The sequence below is a fragment of the Danio aesculapii genome, chromosome 5, assembly GCF_903798145.1.
Source record: "Danio aesculapii chromosome 5, fDanAes4.1, whole genome shotgun sequence".
NCBI classification, from domain to species: Eukaryota; Metazoa; Chordata; class Actinopteri; order Cypriniformes; family Danionidae; genus Danio; species Danio aesculapii.
Genome location: NC_079439.1, coordinates 28,010,569 through 28,037,248, shown reverse-complemented (window position 1 = coordinate 28,037,248; position 26,680 = coordinate 28,010,569). Strand labels below are relative to the sequence as shown.

Below are 26,680 nucleotides of genomic sequence, written 5' to 3'. Positions count from 1 at the left end.
ATCACGACATTAGCAGACAGGCTTTCAGCAAGCTAAAGGATGGGGTAAAGAATGTCTTGCCCCAAGTCTCAAACACGTGGCTAGCTGCTGCGAAAAATGTAGAGGGGAAAAATGAAAAGAAACGAAGATGACAGTTCTCTTTCAATAAGGGATTCCCAACTCTGGTTCTCAAGACCCAGTTTCTTGCTTCCATCCCAGACAAACCTATCAATTCTGTAGCTTCCTGAAGACCTTGATTAGCTTCTTCAGGTGTGTTTGATAAGAGTTGAAGCTGAACACTGCAGGAAAGTGGACCTCGATGGCAGAGGGTGCATCTCAATCAGCTCTCAGGCTCCCAAAATTTGCAGTCACACTGAACTTTTTGCCTCATAGACTTATCTTCAAACGTTTGCGAATGCAGCAGGCTGGAAACGCAAGTTAGTGCGACACGTTTTGCATGTTCCTGTGCTCCAAAGTTCAAGTTTGTTGAACTCTGACCTGCAAATTTGCATCATGCGATTAATTGAGACCAATTGAATATCAAAAAAAGTGACCTCTGAGTACAGAAATGAAATGATGGTAAGGAGCAATTGCTGATTTTATCAGTGTCACATCATCATGTTTTATCCCAACGCTTTTCGCTGCACTGTATGACAGAATTTCACATGCTTAAACTCAAGTGTCACTGCTAAAAAATGTTGTGTGCATGAATTCGAGCACTTTTAAGGACTACAAAGACCATAAAGAACCTGGCTCAGTACACATTGGGACACTGACTGTGACATGGGGATGTCTGAGTCAAAGTTGCAATTTTTGGCCAAGTATGGAGGTCCATACTTGGAATTTGTGCTATGGATTTAACTCATCCAAGTGAAGACACACCGGGAACAATGGGCAGCCATTGCAGCAACACCCGCGGAGCAGTTGGGGGATTGGTGCCTTGCTAAAGTGGCTCATCTCAGCTGTGTTATTGAAGGTGGTGAGAGCTCTGGTTATTCACTCTTACCAGTAGGCCACAGCTGTAGTAATCCCAAAAACAGAGATATATCTGATCATCATCCATGTTGCTGTTTACATTACGACTGGCGCATTTGTATTACATTGCAACGAATTCTGTTTTCAGCACCACAGTGGACAAATTAATCAGTTTTCATTCTGACAGGACCGGATCGGCACAAAATGGAACAGTTAATTAAACAGAACCATTTGGACCAATAGTGGAAATGTGGTTATTACATTTGGCGAAAATTGCTCATGTGAGGCTCACAGGATCTATATTTTGCATTTTATAATTTTCGTTAGGGCAACATTGCAAGCAATGCTTTCTGGTTTTCATGGTGTATTATTGGATTCTTCAGGAAGAGATTATTATTTTTGACCTTTAATATGTGAAATCATGAAACTCCATCTACTTAAATCCCCTCACATTACCAAGCTATAAGAGTATCACGCTTCTGAAAACATGTCATCTGTTCAAACTATATTGTAAATACATTTCTTTAGCTTAGGTACATGAAAAGCAGGTGGCAGCACCACTACCAAAGACTCAAGAAAAGAAAGTGAGATTATAAATTAGATTCAACTCACTCCTAGTAATTTTAGAGCAATTTCTCAAAATATTGACAGGTTGATGTGTGGTGTTAGCACCAAAACAGTTATAATTAGAGAGAAGTTATTTAAATATGTGACCTCAGAGCTGAAGGGCACATGCTTTGATTGAATTTAACTTATTCTGCAACACATCATTATTTGACTATTTAACAATTAATATTATTGCTTAATACCTTATGCCTCCGTAAACAATTGCAATTTATGCTTTATTAATTTGATGACAGAATTGTTTAGATTAACTATTAAAAAGCAGATGTGAACAAGATCAAATCATGAAATATTCAACATTATATATTTACATAATATTTAGGGCTGGGCGATATGGCCTTTAAAAAATATATATATATAAATAAATAAATAAAAAAATAAAATCCCTGAAAATCAATCAAAAAAAAAATGCTTGGAGTAAAAAAATTATCAATCTATATAACCTTATCATAATTATAGGATATAAAGAAAAAAAAGTTGTCATTTAAAGATCAAATTTCTATTTATATAAAGTTCCATTTATATTTGCATACAAGATTTTTATAATAATTTAAAAATGATACCATTTTATACAATTACAATGAAAGTAATCTACAGTGAAAGTAAACTCATAATGATTTGTAAAAGGGTGATTTTTTACAGGATGATTTTTTTTTTTCAACGAACAGGCATTTAGAGATCATATAAAAGTACTCAAATTAGGCAAGTGGGTTATATTTTATTGCTGTTATTTGCGTGTGGTAGCTGCATTGCTAGATTAGTCTTGTGCCCTGAGGAAGTTTTCTCCGCGTTAATATTTACAGTAAAGAACGCAGCTGGGCCACGTCATTTATCCGAAAACAGCAACGTTGGATTCCAACATTAGATTGGTAACAGTGATACTGTAGATATTTACATTGTATATACCTATGGGCAGGGCGGCGCAATGGCGCTTCACAGCAAGAGGGTCGCTGGTTTGAGCCTCGGCTGGGTCAGTTGGCATTTCTGTGGGGAGTTTGCATGTTCTCCATGTGTTTGCGTGGGTTTTCTTCGCGTGCTCCGGTTTCCCCCACAGCCCAAAGACATGCTCTATAGGTGAATTGGATTAACTAAATTGTCCGTAGTGTATGAGAGTGTGTGGGTGTTTCCCAGTGATGGGTTACAGCAGGAAAAGCATCCGCTGCGCAAAACATATGCTGGAAAGTTGGCGGTTCATCCCGCTGATGCGACCCCTGATTAATAAAGGGACTAATCCGCAAAGAAAATGAATGAATGAATGAATGAATACCTATGGGTAACAGTTCCTTTCATATGTTTCATATGTATAATAAGTATATGTCTTCTCCATTAATAGTCTTATCCATTAACATTACCTCTCACTGTGAAAATACACGATGTGACGTGCAGTTTCAAATGTGCATCTTGTGGTGAATGCCTGACGAAGAGCTCTGAATTATTGCTTTCTTGGCAGGTATGTTTGTGAGTCCGTGTTGTTTTTCATTTCATTTAATTTCATCTCAAGAGCGCAACATTTCTTTGAGTTCTCGTCTGCTCGCTGCTTGTTGTTTGTGTGTTTCTATGGCAATGCAGGAGGAAATAGGTAACCCAAAGGGAAGCGTGACGTGTTAGGGTGAAAACCGATTTTCATTCAAACAAAATCGATGTGAACTTCACACTCGAGTTAATCGAAAAAATTTATTTAATCGCTAAGCCCTACTAATAGGCTGCGTCCGAAACTGCCTACTACTCAGTAGGTACTGCATTTAAATTTAAACGTACTACTTAGCCGTTAAAAATGTATATTCTACACAGTATGAATGGGAGAAGTATGAATGAAATTAGGACATATTATATTCGCCATTTAGTCATGGTCACTTTACTCCCATTCATGAATTCTCTCGCAGGGCATCATGGGATAGCGCAGCGTGCATTGGATATGCACTTCAGAATCTCGCCAAAAGTAGTAAGTCATCCGGGTCCTTCATGCATACTGTTTTTTGAATTCTATGAATTCGGACATACTACTCGGCTCGCATACTGATTTTAGCGTACTGTATAGTATGGAAGTAAGTGTCTGATGATGTATTATGAAAACTAAATGTAAGCCTATAACCCTACCTTACAAAAAGCAAACGATCAAAGGCAAACTGCAAAAAGGTTATAATAATATTAAAAATAAACAAAAATAACAAATAATAATAATATCGACCTTAGCAATTTTCACATTTTTACTTTTTTATTTCAGCCAAACCTAAAGAGATACGGCTTTCTCTAGAATAAAAAATATATAATAGGAAAACTTTGAAAAAATACCTTGCACTGTTAAAATCACTTGGGAAAAACTTTGCAGGAGGGCTAATCATTTTTTGTGTGTTTATATATAAAATATCACTCGAGAAATATTTTACAATTTCCCAGGAGGGTTAATAATTGTGTGTGTGTGTGTGTGTGGGTGTGTGTGTGTGTGTGTGTGTGTGTGTGTGTGTGTGTGTGTGTGTGAGTATATATATATATATATATATATATATATATATATATATATATATATATATATATATATATATATATATATATATATATATATATATATATATATATATATATATATATATATATATATATATATATATATATATATACAAAGATCACTTGGGAAATGAACACTTCACAGAAGGCTAATAATCGTCCGTGTGTATATAAACAACTAGGGAAATATTTGAAAATTTCACAGAGGGTACACACACACTTAACAACCAACCAAGATTTGCCTTCCACCACTCACCTGAATTCTGCAGTGAGGAGATTGAAGCCATTATATAAATGCGCTTCTGAAGACACTTTGCGGAGGTATGCCAAACTGTCCAAGTTATCCGTCAAATAGTTGGACACCAAAAAACCTGAATAAAATTACACATAAAAGACAAGCATCAGTACCAATAGTCCACTTTATTACCACCATGAATTGTAAAAGTCACTATTTCGTTACTAAAGTGAAGTATTTAGACGAGTAAGGCAGATTCTGAACATTGGATGCAATTTGTTGAACAACATGTACTGGGTTACTGTGTATTACCCAAGCTTTCACATGCAGCTGTTGTGTACAACCATCAGAATGACAGCTCAGTTGTCTGCATTATATTTAGGGATATGGCATGGGAACAGAGCGATGGGGTGTGTTGGACATGCTTTTGATGGTAAGTGCTAGTGAGGTGTCAGCCTATAAAGAGGCCCTGAAGAACCTAAACAGACCTTGGAGTGATGACAGTGAAGAGTCTAGCTCAGCTGATGGAGATCTGCAGTGAACAGCTGCTCTTGTCTGCAGACTCCCCACATGCATGTGTTTATGTGAACATGTCAGCAATCATTAACAATTACACAATTTAGGCAACCCCAATTAATAATCCCAATAACCACATCAGTCGCTTCTGTTGTTAAAATTGGGTTAATTTAGAAGCACTGAAATCTCAAAATGGAGGTCATATTGCAAACGAAATCTGCCATGATGTACTGGGTCTGTTGAAACTGCTCTATTAAATATCAATGCATTCTGCTAGTGTTTTATTCTTTTAATTTCTTTTAGTTTTTAAATGACTACTATAATTATTGTTATGACTCTTCAAAAGACTGCTATCTCTAGTACTATTGCTCTGGGTTAGAGGTTTGTTCCAAGCCTCTGAAGAACGAATCCACTAATTATACAGTGTTTAACTGAGCAGTGAAGTGTTGGCTTTTGAAAATCTTTCACAGACTTTAATTGAAGGAGAATCCTGTCAAGGGATCAGGGACTTTGGTGTGTTCACATTTGGCATTTAGTGGTCCGCACAGGTGTTTTTTTGTTTTTTAATCCCACTCTTGTTAAGTCCTATCCCACACCTTTCTGTTCCCGCTTAAAATTCACTCTGTGTTCAAATGCTAAGCTCTTAGAATTAGGGCTGGGTGATTTGGCCTAAAATCAAAATCTCGATTAATTTAATATTTTAACTCGACTGCGAATAATGAGTGATTATTTTATTTATTTATTTTATGCGTTTACCCTCATAGTTCACTGACAAGTTTTGAACAGTAAATATGCTCACATATGACAAGTGAGAGATTTTTGAATGAAGGAAGCATTACTTGATTTTAAATAATTGAAGGAAACACACACTATCTATTATCTCTGATTATTTATTGAACATCAACCTTGAACAACTAAAATTCTAACATTGCCTAAAAAGTGGCTCTCCTTGCCACCCATCCTCGTCATTGTTACCAAACCGACCAATCACAACGCTTGCGCTACGTGCTGTTGTGACATATAGTTACATTTTTTGAGAGGTGTGCAGTTATGCGAAGGCTGCGCTGGACCGTGCGTGTGCACTTAGCAGAAGTAAAATATCAGAATAATATAATAAGTATAAATCATAATGTAATAAGTATAGCCTTAAAAAGTGGGGTTATGTGACCCCACACACAGTAGGCAAAGTCACTGAAAAAATTGACCTGGAAAAATTAAATCAAATTGACATTCAGAACCTATAATCGATTACTTTTCAATGAATCGCCCAGCCCTACTTTGAATGATTTTTCCTTCAGACTGATCAGTCACCACAAAATGTAGATCTTATTTGCAGACTTCGGAAAAATCTAATGCTGGCTATACAAGATTTTTTATTTGTCTTTTGGTCCCAGTTTTTATTAAGTGTCTTTAATTGTCATGTATTTACATCAAAATATAAATACAATGTACTTATTGTGTTCAAAATGTATTGCTGAATATGTCTGGTGCTCTTGAGGTGGGATGCGGGTCTGGTTAGTGAAAGGTTTGTTGGCATTCAGTTTTTTCATTTCAATTCATCTTTATTTCTATAGCGCGTTTACAATGTAGATTGTGTCAAAGCAGCTTAACATAGAAGTTCTAGTATATTGAAACTGCTTTAACCGGACGGAGGAGCTTGGCCGGATGTGCCCTGGCCCGAACCAATTGTGGAAAATAAATATATTTATGTTTTTTTTTTGAGTCAAACACTTTGGACAATGGTTGAACAAAATTTAAGACATCATAAAACGCGATTAAAACATATTAATACCTTTTAAGGGCTCTAATTTTCTCATAAATGATTTATCAACTTTTAAAACTTTTTAAGACCCCCCCAGACACCCTGATGTAATTATAAAAAATGTATTTGATGCATGTGTTTAATCCAGCATAACTACAATGTAAAAACATGTATTTACACAATAAATACAATCTACTGAATTATTAATTTCGGTGCAAGTACATATTAGCTAATCTCCTGAAGAAACAAAAATAATTAACACATAATATTAAAATGACAGATAAAAATTAATTAAAACAACATGTCAAAATTACATGGTAAAATAGATGTAACAAGCAAATAAAAAAGCAAAACAGAAAGCTATAAGACAAAAGTAAACTCCAGTCCATTTTTTGGCCACATCCAGAACGCTACAGAGATACTGGAGGACTATTATAAGAAAATGTTAGTGTGATCATTCCTGTCCTTGCCACACGTGTGTTCTGCAAAGGCAAGCACCACTCATATACATGATCTGAAAAATCTCATTTCTGATTTTGAGTTTACATAACATTTTTACAAGCCCCATTTGGGATGTTTTTACTGTGAGTGTATAGAACAGCTTTTTACAAGGTGGATCTTGCCATCAAAACACTGCGTGTTCAGAATATTAGTCTATGATGCATGTTTGCATGCTGTTGAAAACTGCTTGAGCTCGTTTTACAAAAATAGAGGAAAATAAAGTCAATACGCCTGCTAACTTGAAAAGAAAGTGCACTGATGATCAAGGCTTTTCAAAAGTGAGTTATTTTACTATTAGGAGTAATTTGTCAGAGTAACACATTGATTAAGTGTGTCCAGTCAACTGCTCGGTAATAGCAGAGTGCATTAATATAAATGGCTGAAAGAGCTGCGCTACCTCTCCCCTGGGCGTCTGGATTTTGCCGTGCTTCCAGGTAATTGGTCAGTGCAGCCAGTTTTCCTCGTTTGCTAATTCCCAGCCATGAACCACCTTCTTTCCCCTCTTCCATGTCCAGACCTAATGACAGAAAACAAAAAAGTCACTTTGAGACTTAATGTCAAAGTGCCATTAAATCCAGTCTGCAGGCTGTAATAATAAAAAGCAACAGGAGATCAGATTTGGATGCACCAAAGAGCTCAGGACTGAAAGTACAAAATAATATTTTCCATCTTGATAGTGAAAGGAAAACAGTACTTCATATGCCCGAGCACACTGATCTGGAAAGAACAGAATCACAAAAGCTAGTACATTCAACACAGCAGCACAATATGGTTGGCAGTTGTGTATTTGAGTATGGTTGTGTTAACACATGTTGTTTATTTATGTGACAACAGAATTCAAAGAAATGGTATATTTTCAGGGCTCACAACCATTTTTTTCTATTAACGTAGGGAACATCTTGCCTGTTTAACAAAACACAAACCCCCAAAAGCTTCTGGCTTTTTCATCATCATCATCCAAAGACTCCATCATTGCTCATTCACACTTCACTCCTACGGACAGATAAGGGCTTCTTCCTTAAGAGTCGAATTTATTTCTACCACTGCACATAAAAGCACTCATCAATTAAAGGCTGATCCGTTCTGTCTGACCCCAAGATCGAATCGGGGAACATGGACAGAGAAAACAAAGCCAAATCTTCATGATCTTCTGCAGCCGAGAGAATGGCTGATTTGTGTACTGCGATGTATGGTTTAGCATACAGTGGGTCATCAGTCTTTTGAACACTTCTTACTTCTTGAGGGTGGTCAGTCCTTACAATGAACACTTAATCAATGTAACATTAGGGGCACTATCATACACCTGGCATGTAAGCTATGATTTTTTTTTTACCACACTTCATTATTACTCTTCATTTATCCGTTTGCTGGAAATTAGAACTGAATTTAGAAACAAATCTTTGCGCTTAAACAAAATGACAAAATTAAATATGCTAATGGTGTCTTCATTGGAGTGAGTTTCCACCATTTTCTTACTCCACGAAGTAAAGGAGTAAAGTTGAGTGTAAAAGTAAAGTAAAGAGAAAGTAAAGAGGCTGAAAGGAGGAGGCTCATTCTTTATCTTTGCACGTATGGTCTGTTTAAATGCCACCAGCTTCTCTTCTTCATGACTCTGTGTTTCCTCTGTAAAAATAATATTAGATCCTTCTTTCCATTGGCAATAAAGGTTCTAACAGTTTAAATTGACTCTCAAAATCCGACAATTAATTTTCTAAAATGTTCAGTAAATAAAACAAAATGTAAAACAGACATTCCAGAAAAAAATAGCTAGCTGGTGAGTGGACAAACTGTGACAATATTAAAATAAAATAAAAAATTATTAACTAAACAGCTGAACAGCTCCACAAGCTTGACAAAAATCCAAATATTACAGTGTAAAAATAAATAAACTAGAGAATAAAATAACTAGCTAATGACTGAACAAACTGTGAAAATATTATTAAAATAAAATAAAAACTGATTAAGTAGATAGCCAAACTGCTCCACTAGCTTGAAAAAGTCTAAATATTACAGTAAATAAATAAATACATAATTAAAAAATATGAAAAAGCCAACAACACTTTTCTTATGCTATCTAAATGTGAATTTAGAAATAGTTTTGAAACAAATCTTTGCGCTTAAAATTATTTAAATATGTAGGCTGATGGATGTCTTCAGTGGAGTGAGTACAATACCGTTTCCTTATTCACAAAAGTAAAGTAGTAAAGATTAAAAGTAAAGTAAAGAGAAAGTAAAGAGGTTGGATGGAGGAGGCTTGTTCTTTATCCTTGCACAGATGGTCTGTTTAACGGTTTTCTCGCTAGTGAATCATTTATTTTTTCCACTTACAAAGTCCAAAATAAATAGCAAATGCTCTTTTAGGGAATATGACATGAGACTCTGATTGTTTTAATGCATGTATACTCAAAACACACCCATAACTCATTAAGAGAATAAGCACAACCCTGTTAGACCATGCGCCAGGGTGCCAAATGTATTTTTCCATCTTTAAAATAGCAAAAGTGGATTTTGACCTGCCCTTAATACTTTTGCAGCATGCGCTTTAGACTTTGCACTTGGATCGTTTAAATAGAGCCCTAGAAGAAGAAAAGGTAATCATCCATGTTTGATTAGCAGTGAATTTCCACCACTAAGGCATAATGCAAGAGACTAGACAGGTTATGATTAACCTGTCAAGCAGTAGATGCCACCAGCTTCTCTTCTTCATGACTCCTGTTTCCTTAGGAAAATTAATATTAGATCATCCTTTTTATTGGAAATTAAGTTTAGGAGTATGAAAAAACATTCACATTTGTGTCAATTTCATGTTCTAACCGCTTGAACTGATCCACCAACAAAATCTCACGGCAAATCGTAACTTTTTGATTTAGTGGCTAATTAGTATGAATTCGTACAATCTAATTCGTACATTTTCGTACGATTTGCTCATCCCCCAATGACGGTTGGTTTTAGGGGTGGGGTTAGGTGCCACGCCTCCTTTTTAAAATCGTATAATTTCGTACGAATGAACTTGTACGAATTAGCCACTAAACTGACAAAATGTAAAATACTTACGTTTTCGTGTGAGATCAGGCTGGATTAAAAAAAATCCAACAAATAATTTTCTAAACGTTCAGTAAATAAAACTAAATATAAAATAGATATTACAGAAAAAATAGCGAGTTAGTGAGTGGACAAACTGTTAAAACAAGTTGAAACAAAAAAATGATTAACTAGACAGCCAAATCGCTCAACAAGCTTGACAAAAATCCAAATATTACAGTGCAAAAATAAATAAATAAATAAGATAAAAAAACAACTAGCTCAGAAGGTACAGGAATTTTAGAAAGATGTGGCATTTTTGCAATGGTATCTATAAAACTGCCCATGAAACCAGAAATGTTTATTTTGGGAATTACTTGTGAAAATATTGATTGCCACAGCAGCGCTCATAAACTTATCGAGATAAGTATGCTCTAAGCAAAGCATCTAATAGCGTTGTACTAGAGGAAAATGGAAAGGCAGTGAATCAATAATATGTCCTTCTGTTTAGCTATGGAAAAAATTAAAAGGTAAACTTGCTGTTTTTGAGAAAATGTAGACAACCTTCATATATCTTCTTTTAAATTAAAATTTCAGCCAAAACAGGAAAAGATTAAACAAACTGACACTGGCTTAGCCTATCTAGATATTCTCCCAATTTCCAAAGACTTATTTAAACATACCATTGTCATATTGATGATCTGGTGCATGTCTTGTATAGATGATTTGTATTTTCAACAATTTCTTCCTAATGTTTTTTATTTTTTTAAATAATCCGTTATTTAAACAACCTGTGCCCTCTCCCCACTGTTTTCCTTTTTTTATTTCTTTTTTATCCCTTTTTTCAGTTTTGTATGGTTATTAATTTTTATTTTTTTATTACTGTTGCTTTTTCCTTCAAATTGCAAACAAAGATGTAAACATGATTGTGATGTTATATTGTCATATTTTTATTACATCTCAATAAAAGATTGTGCAAAAAAAAAACAACAAAAAAAAAACTAGCTGATGAGAGAACAAACTGTAAAAATAACTAGACACCGCACAGAAAAACATCAAAAAGTGGCTATGTGAGATTAAACAATGGCTGTCTCTAAGCAAGGGACTTGTGAAGAAACTATTGTTCATCCTAAAATGAACTACCTAATTATATGCAATTCAGATAAACTCTTCTGAAACTGAAACCAACATGTGAATTTATGAGTGACACAAAGTCCACCAAAGAATCTGAACAATAAGGACGATATTTACCGCTGAGGATCTCACTGCTGCTGCCCCAGAATTCTGCAGCCTTGGACGGTCTGCTGTAGACCTCATCTCTGTTAGCAGCCAGAATAAGCCTGCATTCAAAAAGATTTTTTAATAATAAAGGTGACATCACGCAAACTCGGTATTCTTCCATTAACATCATACTGATAACATATCACTTGTATAATGACACATACCTCTAATAGGCTACCTTTAGACATCATTATAGCCTCATAATGTGGAAAACACAAGCTGTGACGTGCTATTTATGTGTAATAGGAATTGTGTAAACTAATAAAAAAGGTGATTTTCAGTCAGGCTTCGTGTTTGAGGGGAAGAGAGTGACGCTGGCACTGTTGAATGGGCTCAGAGGTCACATGTGCATCTAAATGTGTTTATCTAGCTGATCCCAGGAGAACATAGACTGCTGCGCCAGCTACACACCTAAGGCCCAGAGAAGGCTCAGCTGTGTGTGCTTTTACTGTCCCTGATCAGGCCTGATGCAGTAGATGCCTCTCTGTCATTAAAGCAGTCCTATTAGGCCCTTTCTACAAGATGTAAAAAAATAAATAAATAAATGTCTCTAGAACGCATCTGTCGAGTTCACATGTTAAACAATACAGTGGATTTTTCATGGAAGCAAAATAAACTGTATTTTATATGCATCTCTTTAAATGCAAATGAGTTAATTTTTGCTGTCCACTTTCCAGGAGAGGGTGGAGCCTTTACTGTGAAAACAACCAAACATCTGTGTGCGTTTTAAAGTCGTGTCTAGTCTTGTTTGAACTACTTTGAGTGTACAATAAGCTAGCTGTCAGATGGTGCTTCATGCGAGTATTAAAATAATGGCACGTTTCAGTTTAGTAAGGCTCACTTTTAGGGGCTTTTTACTGCATTCCATATACTTTTTAGTACTACCTAGGGTGAGGTTCTAAGCAAGCTGTATCATACTACAATGTGATGTATGCACACTGCTGGGGTCTATTCTTTGTACGTGGATTACTCAGTTAGCTGGATTTGGTTATTGACGATTTGACATGATCCAGGATCGTCTTGTTCTTCAAAACTCATCTGAGAGTTGTTGTCATAGCAACAGTTCTGGTAGCTCAAACCTGCTCCAGAGCAGGCTCATTTCATATAAACAGGATTAGATCGGGTCAGTTCAAGCAAAGGTAATACTGAAAGTATGTACCAAATTCTGATATTTTCTTACAGTAGTAGTTATATACACTTGGGAAAATAATAAAATATTTTAACTATATATTATATATATATAAATATATATATAAATAAAGTTAAATATTAGGGATGTCCCGATCCGATATTGATATCGGAAATAGGTCTACTTATGATACAAACACAGATTAAATAGATCTGATCATGTAAATGTTTGTACTAACCATACTGCATATTTTTATTAATTTAACAATAACTTCCAATAATAACTCCCTATTTATGCTGCCCAGTGTGAAAGATATTTTTCAGCTCAAAACTGGATCAAAACTTCATCAAAAAGCTGTGTGTGAAATTGAAACGTTGGACACTCAACCTTTAGCAGTTGGTCAGTTAACAATATTTTTTTCCCTATGTTCCTGCTCTCAGCTGTTTCTACCATTTGCTGATGGTAAAAAATAAATAACTGAAGTGACCTTTAATTAGTATTTTGCACTTTAAAAAATATATTTTTGTTTATTCAATTAAGATATTTTTCAGGGTCTTAATATTTATTCTTTAATTCTTTTTTACATATTCTTATGTAAAAAGTTCACTTTTATGCAACCAATAGTTAATATATTGGTCGTTTTTTTTCCATACTTAGTGTTGCTGACATTTGTTCTCAGTTTGATCTAGCCGTTCATACATTCCAATCAACGAAATGGGTAAAAGTAAAGTATTCATGATTTGTGCTGATTATTGTATCGGTATTGGTTCGTACTGAAGGCTGCAATATCGGTATCGTATCGGAAGTTAAAACGTTGTATCGGGACATCCCTATTAAATATATATATTTTAATAAAACTTATGCAATCTGCACTTCGAAATAAAAGTACAAAGACTGCCACCTGGTGGTTTAAAGAGAAAATTTATTGATATGAATCTTTTAGATACAACACTTTACTACAATTTGTGTATGAAAATAGACATGCACAATATGCAACTTTTTTTTTTTCAAAGGAATAATACATTTATGCAGTCATGAACATGTTTTGACAGTTTTGATGCTTCACAAATGTTGTAAACACCTTTACCAATATCAAAATGCTTTTGTGATGCAAAATTTATTTAAACATCCAGATATTAAGAAACCGGCTACTATAATACTACTATGGCTACTATAATAAAGAAAATTTGCTCTAACTGTAAAACTAAATAAATTGCTAAATACTCGACACATGAAAGTGTAAAGAATGAAGTCCACATCAAAGGTGGAAAGTTATTAGTATCATATTTAACAAACTGTTTACTATGATTTTTTGTAATTTTGCTCACATGGATAATTGAATATTAATCAGATGATGTCATTTCGCTGCTGTGTCAATCGTTGCGTTGCTGATCATGATTTCGAGGATCGATAAATCTGTCCTTCACAACACACGTAGCAATCTCAAATCAGTTCATCTAGATATTTTAATCTGATTCACGTGTTTGTTTTAAGAACTAAATTAGCCAGTGATCAGTTATCAAGATTAAAAGATCCAGGATCTGCCAAATCATCTTAGATCATTTAAGCGAGGTACGAAGAATGGACTGCAGATCAGATTGGTCTGAGAGAATCGTCACAACAAGCAGCAATAAATTTGCAACAGGAGACACAAAACCTGCTATATTCAAATAGCCAGGGGGTTTTATTTATTTATTCATTTATTTATTTGACATGGACATCACAACTGCACTGGACAACCAAATGTATTTGTTTAAGTGTTTAAGCAGACTTGCTAATTCTTAACACATGTCTACGGAAAGCTTGACAAAATGAAAATAGAATAGATACATATACACAACATTATCATTCTTTACATAAAATTGCTGTAAAGCAAAAGCAATGGCAGCATGATCAAACAAACTAATAGTAGACTATTTGTGCATACACTGCTGTTTTGTTTTTAACCACTTCTTCAGAACACTACAAAAACATTTACATTACTTTCTAATTTCAGGCTAACAGATAAATCATTCCCCAAATTTGGCTCCCTTAACAGAAAAAAACAGATTGACCAAAAGAGGTCTTGCACTTTGGCGCAAGATATTCACCCTTAACAGTTGCTCATGCGACTCTGTGGGAGGTCTACTGATTAAATCTGAAAACACCATTGGAACATGATTATTTAAACATTTTAATTATTTAAAATTATTATATTATTTAAAAACAAATAAGATGATTAAATTTAATAAAACTATCAAAAAGGTTATGTTTACACAAAATCTCACTATGACGTCATGGCATAGGCTTTAAGTCCATAATTTTAATTGCTTGTTTATATAGAGTCAATAGGCTTCAATGTAGTTAAAGGGGCTTGTGACCATGATGTAATGCAATATGACAAGTGCCAGAATATCATTGTGTGCATGTATAATTTTGCAGTTTGAAATGTTAAAAATCTTTTAATAAAACAAAAACTATTTAGACTTGGCTTGACCTTCGTACACATATTTTTAACATAACTATTCCATTTTAAATTAATGTCTAAAGTTATGCCAAGATAAGACTTGTATTCATTAACTTCTTGAAAACTTTGAGCCACTTCAAAAACTGCATCACTGGTGCAGCCGGTATGTCCGTGTCACTTAGCAACGCAAATAAAACAATGTTAAGATGTGGCGAGGCAGGCTTAAGAACCACCTACAGAACATCGTAAGTTTAATACAAGCTTAGATAAACTTAAAAATAATAAGAATAAATGTAATTGTTGTAATCTCACTAGAAAATGCTGTGGCCAATCAAAAGCAGCCTGGTGCTTGCATAATAATGATCCCTTGTGCAACGTAACAGTTTTGTTCAGATTGGTCAGATTATCACCAGAATTTGTAAAAAAGACTTACATGATAACTAGGAAACAATGGTGTCTGATGCTCACGGTATGTCATTTCCATGTAATAAAGCCTTATTATTTAGCTATCCTTGCGTATATCCAGATTTACTTTATATGGCACCTTTAAGTTTGCAAGGCATAAATATCGATCGAAGAGATCAATAAATGAAGCACTCATCCAAACCTCTCTTAACACCATTGTGGATCATTGGGCCTTTCTTAAAAGTTCTTTCAAACTCTTTACAGTGCTAGCCGAAGACTATTGCACCTTGGTGGGTCATTATTGTAAACACTATCTGCCGAGCTAATGTAATCATTCAGGACTATAGAAAAGTGTGAATCAAAGGATGAGTGCATTAAGTCTTGAAAAATGCAGCTCATTTTTACTTTGCACAAGTTTACTTTTCTGCCTTCTTGCTTACAGAGAAGCCAACGCGGGCAATAGCTGCGTAACAACAGGACGGATAGTCACATGTCCATTGCATTTGCAGTGTGTGGAACCTGACAGGCTGACAGAGAGGAAGAAAATCAGAGAGACAAAGAGTGATGCAATATCCTGGAGGCTTTGCAGACTGATCTGCAATGGTTGATGAACCCCAGGAAAATGTGCTCTGTACTGGAGACAGCTTGCAAAGCAGAAAAGCTCCTCTCCATCTGAAAACAACTCACTGGCTTGACAATGTCAATTACTCCAGACCTTGGGCAAGGTTATCACCCTCTTTGTCAGCCCAAATGGAGAGATATTCATTCATACTGAAACTGAAAAATGGCAAAAAATAACTGGACACAGAAAAAGCTGAAAAAACCGTCAAGGGCAGATCAGGAGGCAATTTTGGGGAAGCAGAAAAGTCTCTGAGTGATGTTGCAATAATTCCAATGTGCTAATTTAATTCTTGCTGCTCAAGAAACATTCATTATGATTATTAAGGATAAAAGATGTTGTGCTGCAAAGAATCTTTTGTGGAAACTTTTTTTTTAAATTATTTGATGAATAGAAAGTTCAAGAAAAGAAAAGCATATTTTCATCAATTTACTGCATCCTTGCTAAATAATGTAATAATGTAAATGGTAATAATGTATTTTCTTCTAAATAACTCCTACTGACAGCAAATGTTTGAACAGTAGGTTACATTAGTAATTAGTAACATTAGTAGGTTACACAAGTAAAATTAGTCACAAACCCCAAATCATGCTGCCTTTATGCAGACATATTCATTCCAAAATACAAATCTTCACCTTTAAGGTTTTTCTGGACATACAGTAAATACTTCTTAATCTACTACTGTACATACTCAAATGTCAAATCGTCATCTTGGAATTATAAGGTTCTATCTGCATTCTAAATGATTTTGAGATATTGAGCTTCAAAGTTTTTGCATTCCATAGCAAACAATACATTATGTGTGTAACATTTGTTTTTTTAAATAAAAAGTCGTAAAATGTAAACAACTAATAAAAATACATCCCATAATGTAAATAAGTTGTCATTTAAAAAGAATGTCAATAACTCAATTTTGACAAAAATGTCAGATAGAACCTTGTAATTCTAAGGTGACGAAATATTATCATATGTTCTACTTCAAACAATCTATACAGTTTTATACAAACAATTTCTAGCTTAAATCTGAGACTACAGTGTGTTGTATTTCAGTTTTTCAGCCACTCTGACAGGTTCCATCTGTTCCAGAGATTAAATATTAGCCCTAAGTGGATCCATTTTAGTGACATCAAAGTCATTAGGGCCATATATAAGTAAACTGACACAGACCTCCGGCCTTTTTTCTCTCAAAGGGGCTTCATTGCAGCTGGCAGGGAATGTGAGGTCAGGGGTTAATATGATGAAGATTAAACGGTTCCAAAAGAGGCGTTTATTCCCACAAACAGTATACGATGGGAGTTTTGAACTGTTATGAACTTTGTAAAAATTGTACACTTCTTCTGGGTATTTAGGCAGAAACCCTCATTAATTTCAAAGAAACTTATGTTTTAAAGCTGGATTAATGCAACTGACCTGAATGGGGTGAATCATAGAGCATGATGGTTAACGATCCGTGCATTTTTTTTTTCAGAATCCAAATTGTAGCCTCTTTTGGTGACATGCACTCAAAAGGTCAGCGCTAATGATATCAGATTACAGTCAAAGGTTATGTCAGTGTTTTCCCAATAGTTTCATATTAAGTACCCACACATGCCTTAATTTATACATTTTTTAAAAAGGTGTCAGTATCATCAACACCCTCAACATTGAAATTAGACATATGTAAATGATAAGTCAGCACCAACAAACTAGTGGTTAGTGAGTCGACACATAGCAATGTTCACAGACACCCGAGTTAGAGTCCCGGCTCTAGGTCCTTTGCCTCCCTTTCACTGCATCCCTCACTATCTTGCATTTAATCTCCACTGTCCTATCCATTAAAGAAGAAACCCATGAAAAATAAAGAAGTCTGGCTGCCTAAATGACATGGAATCTAATTGGCCTTGAAAGCCTTGGTTTGATCACCTGACATCAACCAGGCATGAGCTCACAAAAAGGTGAAGTGCAACATGAAGAGAAGGTAGAATCTCAAGAACCACTTTGGTCTGGTAGGATGGCATGTTATAAATAGTCTGTTACAATTGCAGGAGACTAAAAGATGCAAGGCTGAATGTTATATGATGCGCCAAAGAACAGTTTAAAAAGACACAACTAATCAATATATATATATATTTATTCTATTGCTAAAACTATTAAAATATGATAAACTGCTCACTGTTCAAAAGTAATATCTTTTATTTAGCGAAAAGCGCTTAATTGATCAACACTGACAGTAATGTTTAATGTTACTGAAATGTTTATGGCTTCAAATAAATATTGCTCTTTTGAGCTATCTGTATATTAAAAATGGAAAACATGCATCTATCTATCTAGGTTAAAAGAAACAAAATTACTATTTAACCTTACTAATTGCATAGTTTTCTATATTGCTAGACACTCAGTTGGTAAAACATCTCAAGAAATGTTAAAATAAATTACCCTTCATTTTCTTACAAGCAATTTCAAGGGTCACGAAACACCAAAACACATTTTTTTGAGATGTTAACAGTCATTTAAATGTCCCACGTTGCTAAAAACACTATTAGGACAAGTAAATTTCACTTACAGTTGGTTGTTTTTGCATTGTTTAGAGCAAATTCGTTTTTCCAGTTTAAAAAGAAATTTTGAAGCACCATCACGGCGATCAGATCATTGTGTAAATTCCAGCGTGGAGATTGGCTGTCTGTACTGGCCGGTACAAAATGATGTCATTGGGTTTTCAGCACATCTGTTCATTAATTCATGAGAAAGACTTAGTTCAAACCAATCAGTGCGCTCTATAGTGAACGGGATGCAACTTCACGCATGATATAGCTTCGAAGACTCTTTTTACTCGTTACTGTGTTCAGAGAGACGCCACGTTGCGTTGGCAACCGTAATTCAAACAAATAGGAGAGGAAGAATTGTTCGGAGACATGGGTTGTCAGTGTTGCATGTAAAAATGTGCCGCAACAAAGTTTTTGTTTCCATTTCCCCGCAATGAAAGCTCAGCTCGAGGACCCAAGCAGTTGGATTACAGTGGTCTGCTAACACGTGACATAAATATGTTAGTAAGGAACATTTTTTACCCAAAAGCTTTTCGAATCTGGAAATGGTGAAATTCGGATTTGCCACTCATCTTTAAAAAAAAAAAAAAAGATGCGTTTTCAGTTGATGTTGATAGTACGGTATCTACAAAGTTGGCAAGTGTGCGATCCTTGTTTTTTGTTTATGTTTATTAAGATGGCAAAGTTAGTTAGTATCACCAGCAGTACTCTTTCAGTTTACTTTAGTCAAAATTATTTAGTTACTACGTATACAGGAATATCACTACAATATTATGGCCTGTAAATTCTGCTTTAAATGCTGCTCTCCGAATCTAAACATGTAAACACCTTAATCAAACTAATAAAATTGTGTAGAATTTTCGACGCATTTTGTGACAGGATAGTTTATACACATACATGGCTGTTTGATTCTATTCTCTGCACCTACCAAGTTAGTAAAGGACACCAGACAACTATATTGTAAAAAGCAGAGGTTTTTTTTCCCATTTGGTGTGCGGTCTCAAATTCCATTAAAACAACACTCTTCCAGCAGTTCATACTCGCATCCAATATCTCTTTTGTCACGAGAGGCATGCATGAATTGTTCCTGCATGAAAGTGAAAGTGCCAAACTGCAGTTAAAGTCGACAAATTAAGAATGAAACACCCGAAATTACATGAAACTCCAGAGGAAACGTGGATAGCGTGGTGACGCAATGACATTAATCGAATTATGTGCTATAACGTGAGGAACATTCAAAAAGCAACTCATGTAAACACATTAATCATCTTATCGTCTTATTCAGATTAAGGCAAATGATTTGATTACTGATGTCCATGTAAACGTAGTCATTGTTTATCTCCCCTGCATCTGTATTTGTGTTGCCACTGTAAAAATCAGAGCGTGCATGTAATGAAAACCCTATTCATGCAAACCCTTCACTCTTTCGCCACTCGACACTCCCACCTAAACAAAGCTGGACTCACCCAGCTAGTTGTCACTAGTTTTCAAACTAGAGGTGTGAAAACATGCTGCTGAGACAGGGGGTTTAATGGCCCATAAAAGTAAAAGCTCAATCAATCAATCAATCAATCAATCAATCAATCAATCAATCAATCAATCAATCAATCAATCAATCAATCAATCAACCTCTATAAATACCCTTTATACCCATTTAGTGTGTTGCTTGGTTACCGGATGCAAAACAAGCATAATTGCACGCTACACAGCTGTATATTTTGTAAGATTGTTTACGCAATTCCCCGATCTTAATGACAGTACATCTTTCGTCTGTTTTGTAAACAAGTTGATGCTACACTAAATCAGAGTAACCAATGCAGCATAAGACAAGACACAGCAGCATCATTGATTAGATTTTACATCCTGGGTTGAGTCATCTGTGACACTGAACCACTGTGACTGACTCGATATTAGATAATCAAATTACAGCTTGCTGGGCAATAATCCTGATTAGCGTAGCGTGTTTCAATCTGACGGTATTAGCGGAGGTAACCTCACAGCAGTGAAGGGGAAAGAAGACGTTGAACACTAGCACATGCAAATTGATTACATACACATGATTCAGAGCTCTGAATCACTGATTTGGTTTCTACTATACTGTAGCTCTTTAACATTCATCAAACCCTTATCTAGACACATGTCCTTTATAGGGACTGAGCTTAAAATTGTGGCAGATGTCGACCTTCACCATGGCACTCCGTAAGCCTAATGTAGGGCTGCTCATTCACTGCTTTTATGGCTTTTTAAGTAAATGCCATATCTTAAACAAACTTAGTGGTTATGACTATATGACGTGTTGAAAAAAAGAATGTGATAACGTAAAATGAATGCAAACAAAACATTTTTTAGAATAAAACCAGACCGTTTGGATTCAGCAAGATTTCCTTTGGTTATACTTTAAATGATAGTCCATTAGTTAACGTATTTACTAGTGCTCTCAAACGATAAATAGCGATTAATCATATCCAAGATAAAAGTTTGTATTTACTGTACATACTATATACATGTGTACTGTGTATATTTATGTACAAATACACACACATTCTGTACATAAAATACTAAAATATTCAAAAGAAATATAACAACATATATATTTATATATAATTTGTGTTATATATAAATATATATGAAGAGTTCAGATGCAAAATCCTCTAAATCCATCAGACCTCCTTTCTTGTAAATAAGCATTTTCCATCAGGCTCCTCTGATTAGGTTTAGAAAATTCATTTATTTTATATGTAATGATAAGGATATTAGCTGGTAAATAAAATAACTTTATTGCATAAATGTCACTGTAGACAATTATTTGGTCTTTAACAAGTAGATTTTCTTTGGAGTCAAAACTAGATAAATCCACTTCTGCTTTTTTTGCAAAAACCTCTAAATCCACCTATTGGGACAAGACAATGTAATTAGTTGAAATATCACTAAAGACGCGAATAGAAATTATTTTACCAAACATACACATACACAAACCACCTGAAATTAAATATACATAAATCTGTCAGGTAAGTGGTGGTTCATTCCGCAGTGGTAACCCCTGATAAACCAGGGACTAAGCAAGCTTTTTCTTATAATGCCGTTTTGAGGTATAGGAAGTTTTGATTTGCCATTCATTGACAGTCGGACAGGCTCATGCAGTTCATCAAACACCGTCTTTTAAAATCTAAATCGGAAGCAGAATAAAGCAGTCTCCTCATAAAAGCAGGCATATCAGCACGCTGCTACATTGAAAACATATGATTCGATTCTCGCCTGATTGGTCTGATTGGTTCTCTGTATATAGCGGCTTTTGCTGTCAAAAGGCAAGTGGTGTTTAACGGCTTTTGCAAACAAACTGTTATTTCTGAATGTGCTGACGCTGCGATTTAGATGATTTCACACAAAACTATTTGTTGAACATGTACTAGGTGACCAAAGCATTCGCTCAATGCCATTATCTCATTTTTGGCGGAAGTGGCATTTAGCGGCTTTTGCATCTGAACTCTTCATATATATTTATATAGACAAATATCTTATATAATATAGTCATGCATATATTTATATACACAAAAATATACACAGCATGCAGAAATATATTTTGTAAATATTAGCTTGTTGGATGCGATAAATCATTTGACAGCACTAGTATTTACTAACATTAAGTATGACCAATCTTGTTAAGCATTTATTAATAATAAATCAAAATTAACTAATGAATTACTATTAAAAGTTGTGCTAATTACTCTCTCAAATGTCAGTGGGACAAGCTCAACCACTCAACAGCTAGATCAATTGTTATCTGCTAGATGAATCCTAGATCAACAGCTAGATCAATGGTTATCTCTGGATCACATCCACAGAAGTGATAATCCATTGTTGCAATGTGCTAAATAAATATTTTCATAATTTGTTCTCGATTTATTCTTTGAAACTTTAATATTCTTTAACATATAAACGTAATAATTTGATTTATGCAATTGCAGTGTCTCGATTTTAGGAAGTTTAGCACACAGTCATAGCCATAAATCCAATGCAACTAATAATTGGCATAATTTGTTTCGGTGTTTTGGTTTTCTCTTTTTTGATTTTTGGTTTCGGGCAAGAATTTTCATTTTTGAGCATCTCTATTGTTAATATTAGTTAATGTGCACTGTGAGTTACATGAACTAATGTTATTTAACTTAAATAACATTACCAAAGAGAAATAAATTCTGTAATAATTTTGTGTTTATTTGTTACTAACTAATTGTTTGTTCATGTTAATAAATGCATCAACTAAAATATAAAATATCATTCAACTAATGATTAATAATAATTTAAATTGTTACTGAACTTTTTCTAAGAAATTGATACATTTACTCAACCAAGGTGCATACAATTTATAAAAAAATGAGGGTAAAGATTTCAGTTTCAAACGATTGCTTTAAATTAAAGAATCCTGAACAATCGCAATACACAAACTAAAAAGACCTGATTTTAACACTGATAAGATAATAATAATATATTTTTCTCAAGCAGCAGCATACAGGGAAGATTTCTGAAAGACTATTATTGAGAGACGACAGATGCAATCATGCTGAGAATTCATGTTTGCCAAAAAATAAAAATAAAACAAATAGAATACAGGGCTGCACAGTGGCGCAGTGAATCGTGCCTCAGCTGTGTCAGTTGGCGTTTCCGTGTGGAGTTTGCATGTTCTCCCCATGTTTGCGTGGGTTTCCTCCGGTTTCCCCCACAAGTTCAAAGACATGTAGTATAGGTGAATTGGGTAGGCTAAATTGTCTGTAGTGTATGAGTGCGTAAAACATGTGCTGGATAAGTTGGCGGTTCATTCCACTTTGGCAACCCCAGATTAATAAAGGGACTAAGCCGAAAATAAAATGAATGAATGAATGAAATAGAATAATAGATATATATATATAAAATAGGAAAACATGATTGTTTCAACAATATATAAGCTCACCTTATTGAGCATGACTCAGAAGCAAAAACATGTCTTATGAGTCTTACAAAAAGATTCCAGATTACAGAGATTACGGAAAGTTTGATGCAGTTAAAATTAACCTAGCTAAAATTTTACTGCATGAGCTTTTGTTTTTTATAATAATATATGATATAAGTGATATCACACAAGCAAGTAATTTTAGGATGTCATTTTCCTGAATATTGTGAGTGCAATTGCTAGTGTGATTTTAATTCAATAACCAATACATTAATTTGAGTTTAATTTAACTTCTATGTTTAAACTTCATTAACACAAAAGATTCCAAGCAAAGTCTGTAGGGCATTTGTGGATCTGTGGTGTTTCATTCCTTCATTAATCTTATTTTGAACAAATCATTTGTGCCAATAATTCAATGATCCATTCATTAAGGCACTCGCTCAATAGTATCATAAAGTCACTTGCTTAATTAACTTCTAAACGAATTAGCCATTTAAACAAACCAAAACAAAAAGGCAGTTTTTGTGCTGTATTTATTTATCTATTACAGGGACCAGTCATAACAGACATAATAACAAACTCCCCCAAAAATGTATTGCAGGGTTCATGCACATTTTAACTACTAAAATTCCAAGACTTTTCCATGATTTTTCCAAGACTTTTAAGTAAATTTTCATGACCTAATGTTTCATGCAATGTCTACATATGCGTGGTAATAAACAATACATTATAAAGTTTATTACAGCATATCGTAAAACACGCAACAATCTATTTTGTTTTAATTTATATTTATTCATTCATTAATTTTCTTTTCGGCTTAGTCCCTTTATTAATCAGGGGTCACCACAGTGCAACGAATCGCCAACTTTTCCAACATATGTTTTACGCAGCAGATGCCCTTCCAGCTGCAATCCATCACTGGGAAGCATCCATACACACTCATTCATACACATACACTATGGACAATTTTGCTTACCCAATTCATCTATAGCGCATGTCTTAATGTGAGAGTATGTGATTTGCTAAGCACAAAAAAGAAGTAAAGACAACAATCCTATATTCAAGTATACAGATATCGGTTTTCCATAACTTTTCCAAAAGTTTGTGGGTTTTACGTTTTTTCCAAAACTTTTCCAGGCCTGGATTTTTCATGATCGTATAAACCCTGGTATTGCTATCAAAATCAAATAAAATAAATAAATAAATAAATGTAAAAGAAAAGGTATTTAGGATTATTTTTTGTCAAGATGACAATGAACTTAATAAACTGGTAAATATTAAAACCACTTTCCTCTATTGCTGGACACATTTGCTTGTGGAATTTAAACTTATACTAACATCATTCGCTTAATTATATTTCGCATGATTTAGCATCCACTGGACAGTGTCAAACTAAGTCCAATACAAGCAAATTAGCAGGTTAAACAATAAATGTGAAGACTAAAAATCAGAAATAAAGTGCAGATATTTAGTTTTTGCTTTAGATGTGCCTGGCAACACTGTGACATCTAATACTACTTCAGGTATTAAATCAAAACACAGAAGATGTATGAAAATGTTCTGCATCCTTATTTGCATTAAACACATTCACACAAAGCATCTTCTAGGAGCTACTAATGTACCTGTAGGCATTTTTGGATGCAGGCCGAGGGTCAAACTTCAAGAAGATGATGCACATGAGGAGGTCACTGATGGCAGGAGTTTTCAATCACAGTGGGGTCAGAGACAGGATGAGCTAGGTGCTGGATGAAGAGAATGAGACCATGACTTTTGGATAGAAAAAAAAGAGATGTGACAGTGAGCTAGGGAACATTCTTGAAGGCCATCAATCAAACATTATACCAGCAGCAATCCTCACATATATAACAAGAACTCAGCCAGAAGATTAATAAAATCATGCATGATCGATTAGACAAATGATGGAGGTATTACTATTTCAGACCCCAAGGTAATTTATATAACTATATATTATAAAGAACTACACTACAATTATGATGACATTACACATATGTTTTTATTCCGTTTCATTTATCTTGAACACATCTTTACTAACACAAAGTCATATACAAATTATATACTCCACATTTTAGTAACGTTGTATTCTGACAGTGTTAGACAGGAAGTAAGTATAAGTGTTAAAATGTATTACCCTTATTATGTTATAAACGCATTTCTTTAGCCATTGATTGAATTTAAAACGCTGTCTTTGTCTCCCAGAGTGCTTTATTCTTACAGAATGATCCAGCAGGTTTAATGTAAAGCTTGTGTCAACTGACAGAAACTGACAGCAGGTTAGCAGTAGCCTAACAATCTTGCTAACTGCTCGGATAACTTGAAGACAGCGAACAAAAACGAACAAAAATTGAGTTTTCTCTTTAGTTCATAAGAGGGTATGTGAAATATTACTTACGGATCCATGTGTTGTCAATGATGATAATTCATTGTACCGCTAGTGTGAGAGGTAACTTTGAGCATAGGCTAACTCTGCACTGTACAAAGGGCTAAACCAACCTCGCTTTGACGTCGGCTGAGAAATCCAGCTCTGATTGGCTAAAAGCAAGAGCAGGACCGCCCACACATTTGCAACTGCACAGGGAACAGCGCTCATGTTTGTCTATGAAGCATAATTGTATTTAGAGGGTGAAAGAAACTGAACCCAGATCAGAATCGTAATCACGTTCTCATTCTGTCACCTGTAATGTATGAACTTTCTGGTCATTTCTTATTCTGCGAATTTGTTTTATCATATTTAAGGATTTTGCTGGTATTATAATATTTAATATGATAAAATATTAAGTGAAAATATTTTGTTTTGTTAATTTGCAAATCTCCAGATAATTAAATGTGACTTTTTATTTAGTAGAATATTTTTCAGTTTTAGCTCCTTTGTAATTAAAAAAATCAAAATTTAGTCTTTGAAAGTTAACATACATTTCTGCATAAATAAAACAATAAATAAATAAATGTCCAAATAAATAAATAAATACACAAATTCCTGCATAAATAGAACAATAACTTAATTAAATACTCAAATAAACGAATAAATAAATCTACAAATTCCTGCATAAATAATAAATAAATAAATAAATAAATACGCAAATAAATAAATAAATGTTTAAATCTGCAAATTCCTACATTAATAAATACATAAACAATTAATAGTGAGCTGTGAAAGGAGGAAAAATCTACTTTCAGTTAAGCATTTTTATTCCCCCAACATCTGTGTAATTTATTAA

General features: G+C 34.5%; 1 protein-coding gene across 4 annotated transcripts in view; it reads right to left on the bottom strand.

The window, feature by feature from the left end:
- tango2 (transport and golgi organization 2 homolog (Drosophila)) overlaps positions 1-25,956 on the bottom strand; it is a 40,493-nt gene extending 14,537 nt beyond the window's left edge. For 2 of the 4 annotated variants that reach the window (XM_056457815.1, XM_056457817.1), the window contains exons 1-5: positions 25,855-25,956; positions 25,067-25,211; positions 11,370-11,458; positions 7,495-7,614; positions 4,340-4,454 (exon numbers count right to left, since the gene is read on the bottom strand). In XM_056457815.1, the coding sequence (XP_056313790.1) occupies positions 4,340-4,454; positions 7,495-7,614; positions 11,370-11,458; positions 25,067-25,122 (380 nt within the window). In that variant the 5' untranslated portion in view covers positions 25,123-25,211; positions 25,855-25,956. The remainder of the gene's footprint in view (positions 1-4,339; positions 4,455-7,494; positions 7,615-11,369; positions 11,459-25,066; positions 25,212-25,854) is intronic. The other 2 variants (XM_056457816.1, XM_056457818.1) reach the window with 2 other exon arrangements.
- Positions 25,957-26,680: the final 724 nt, after the last annotated feature.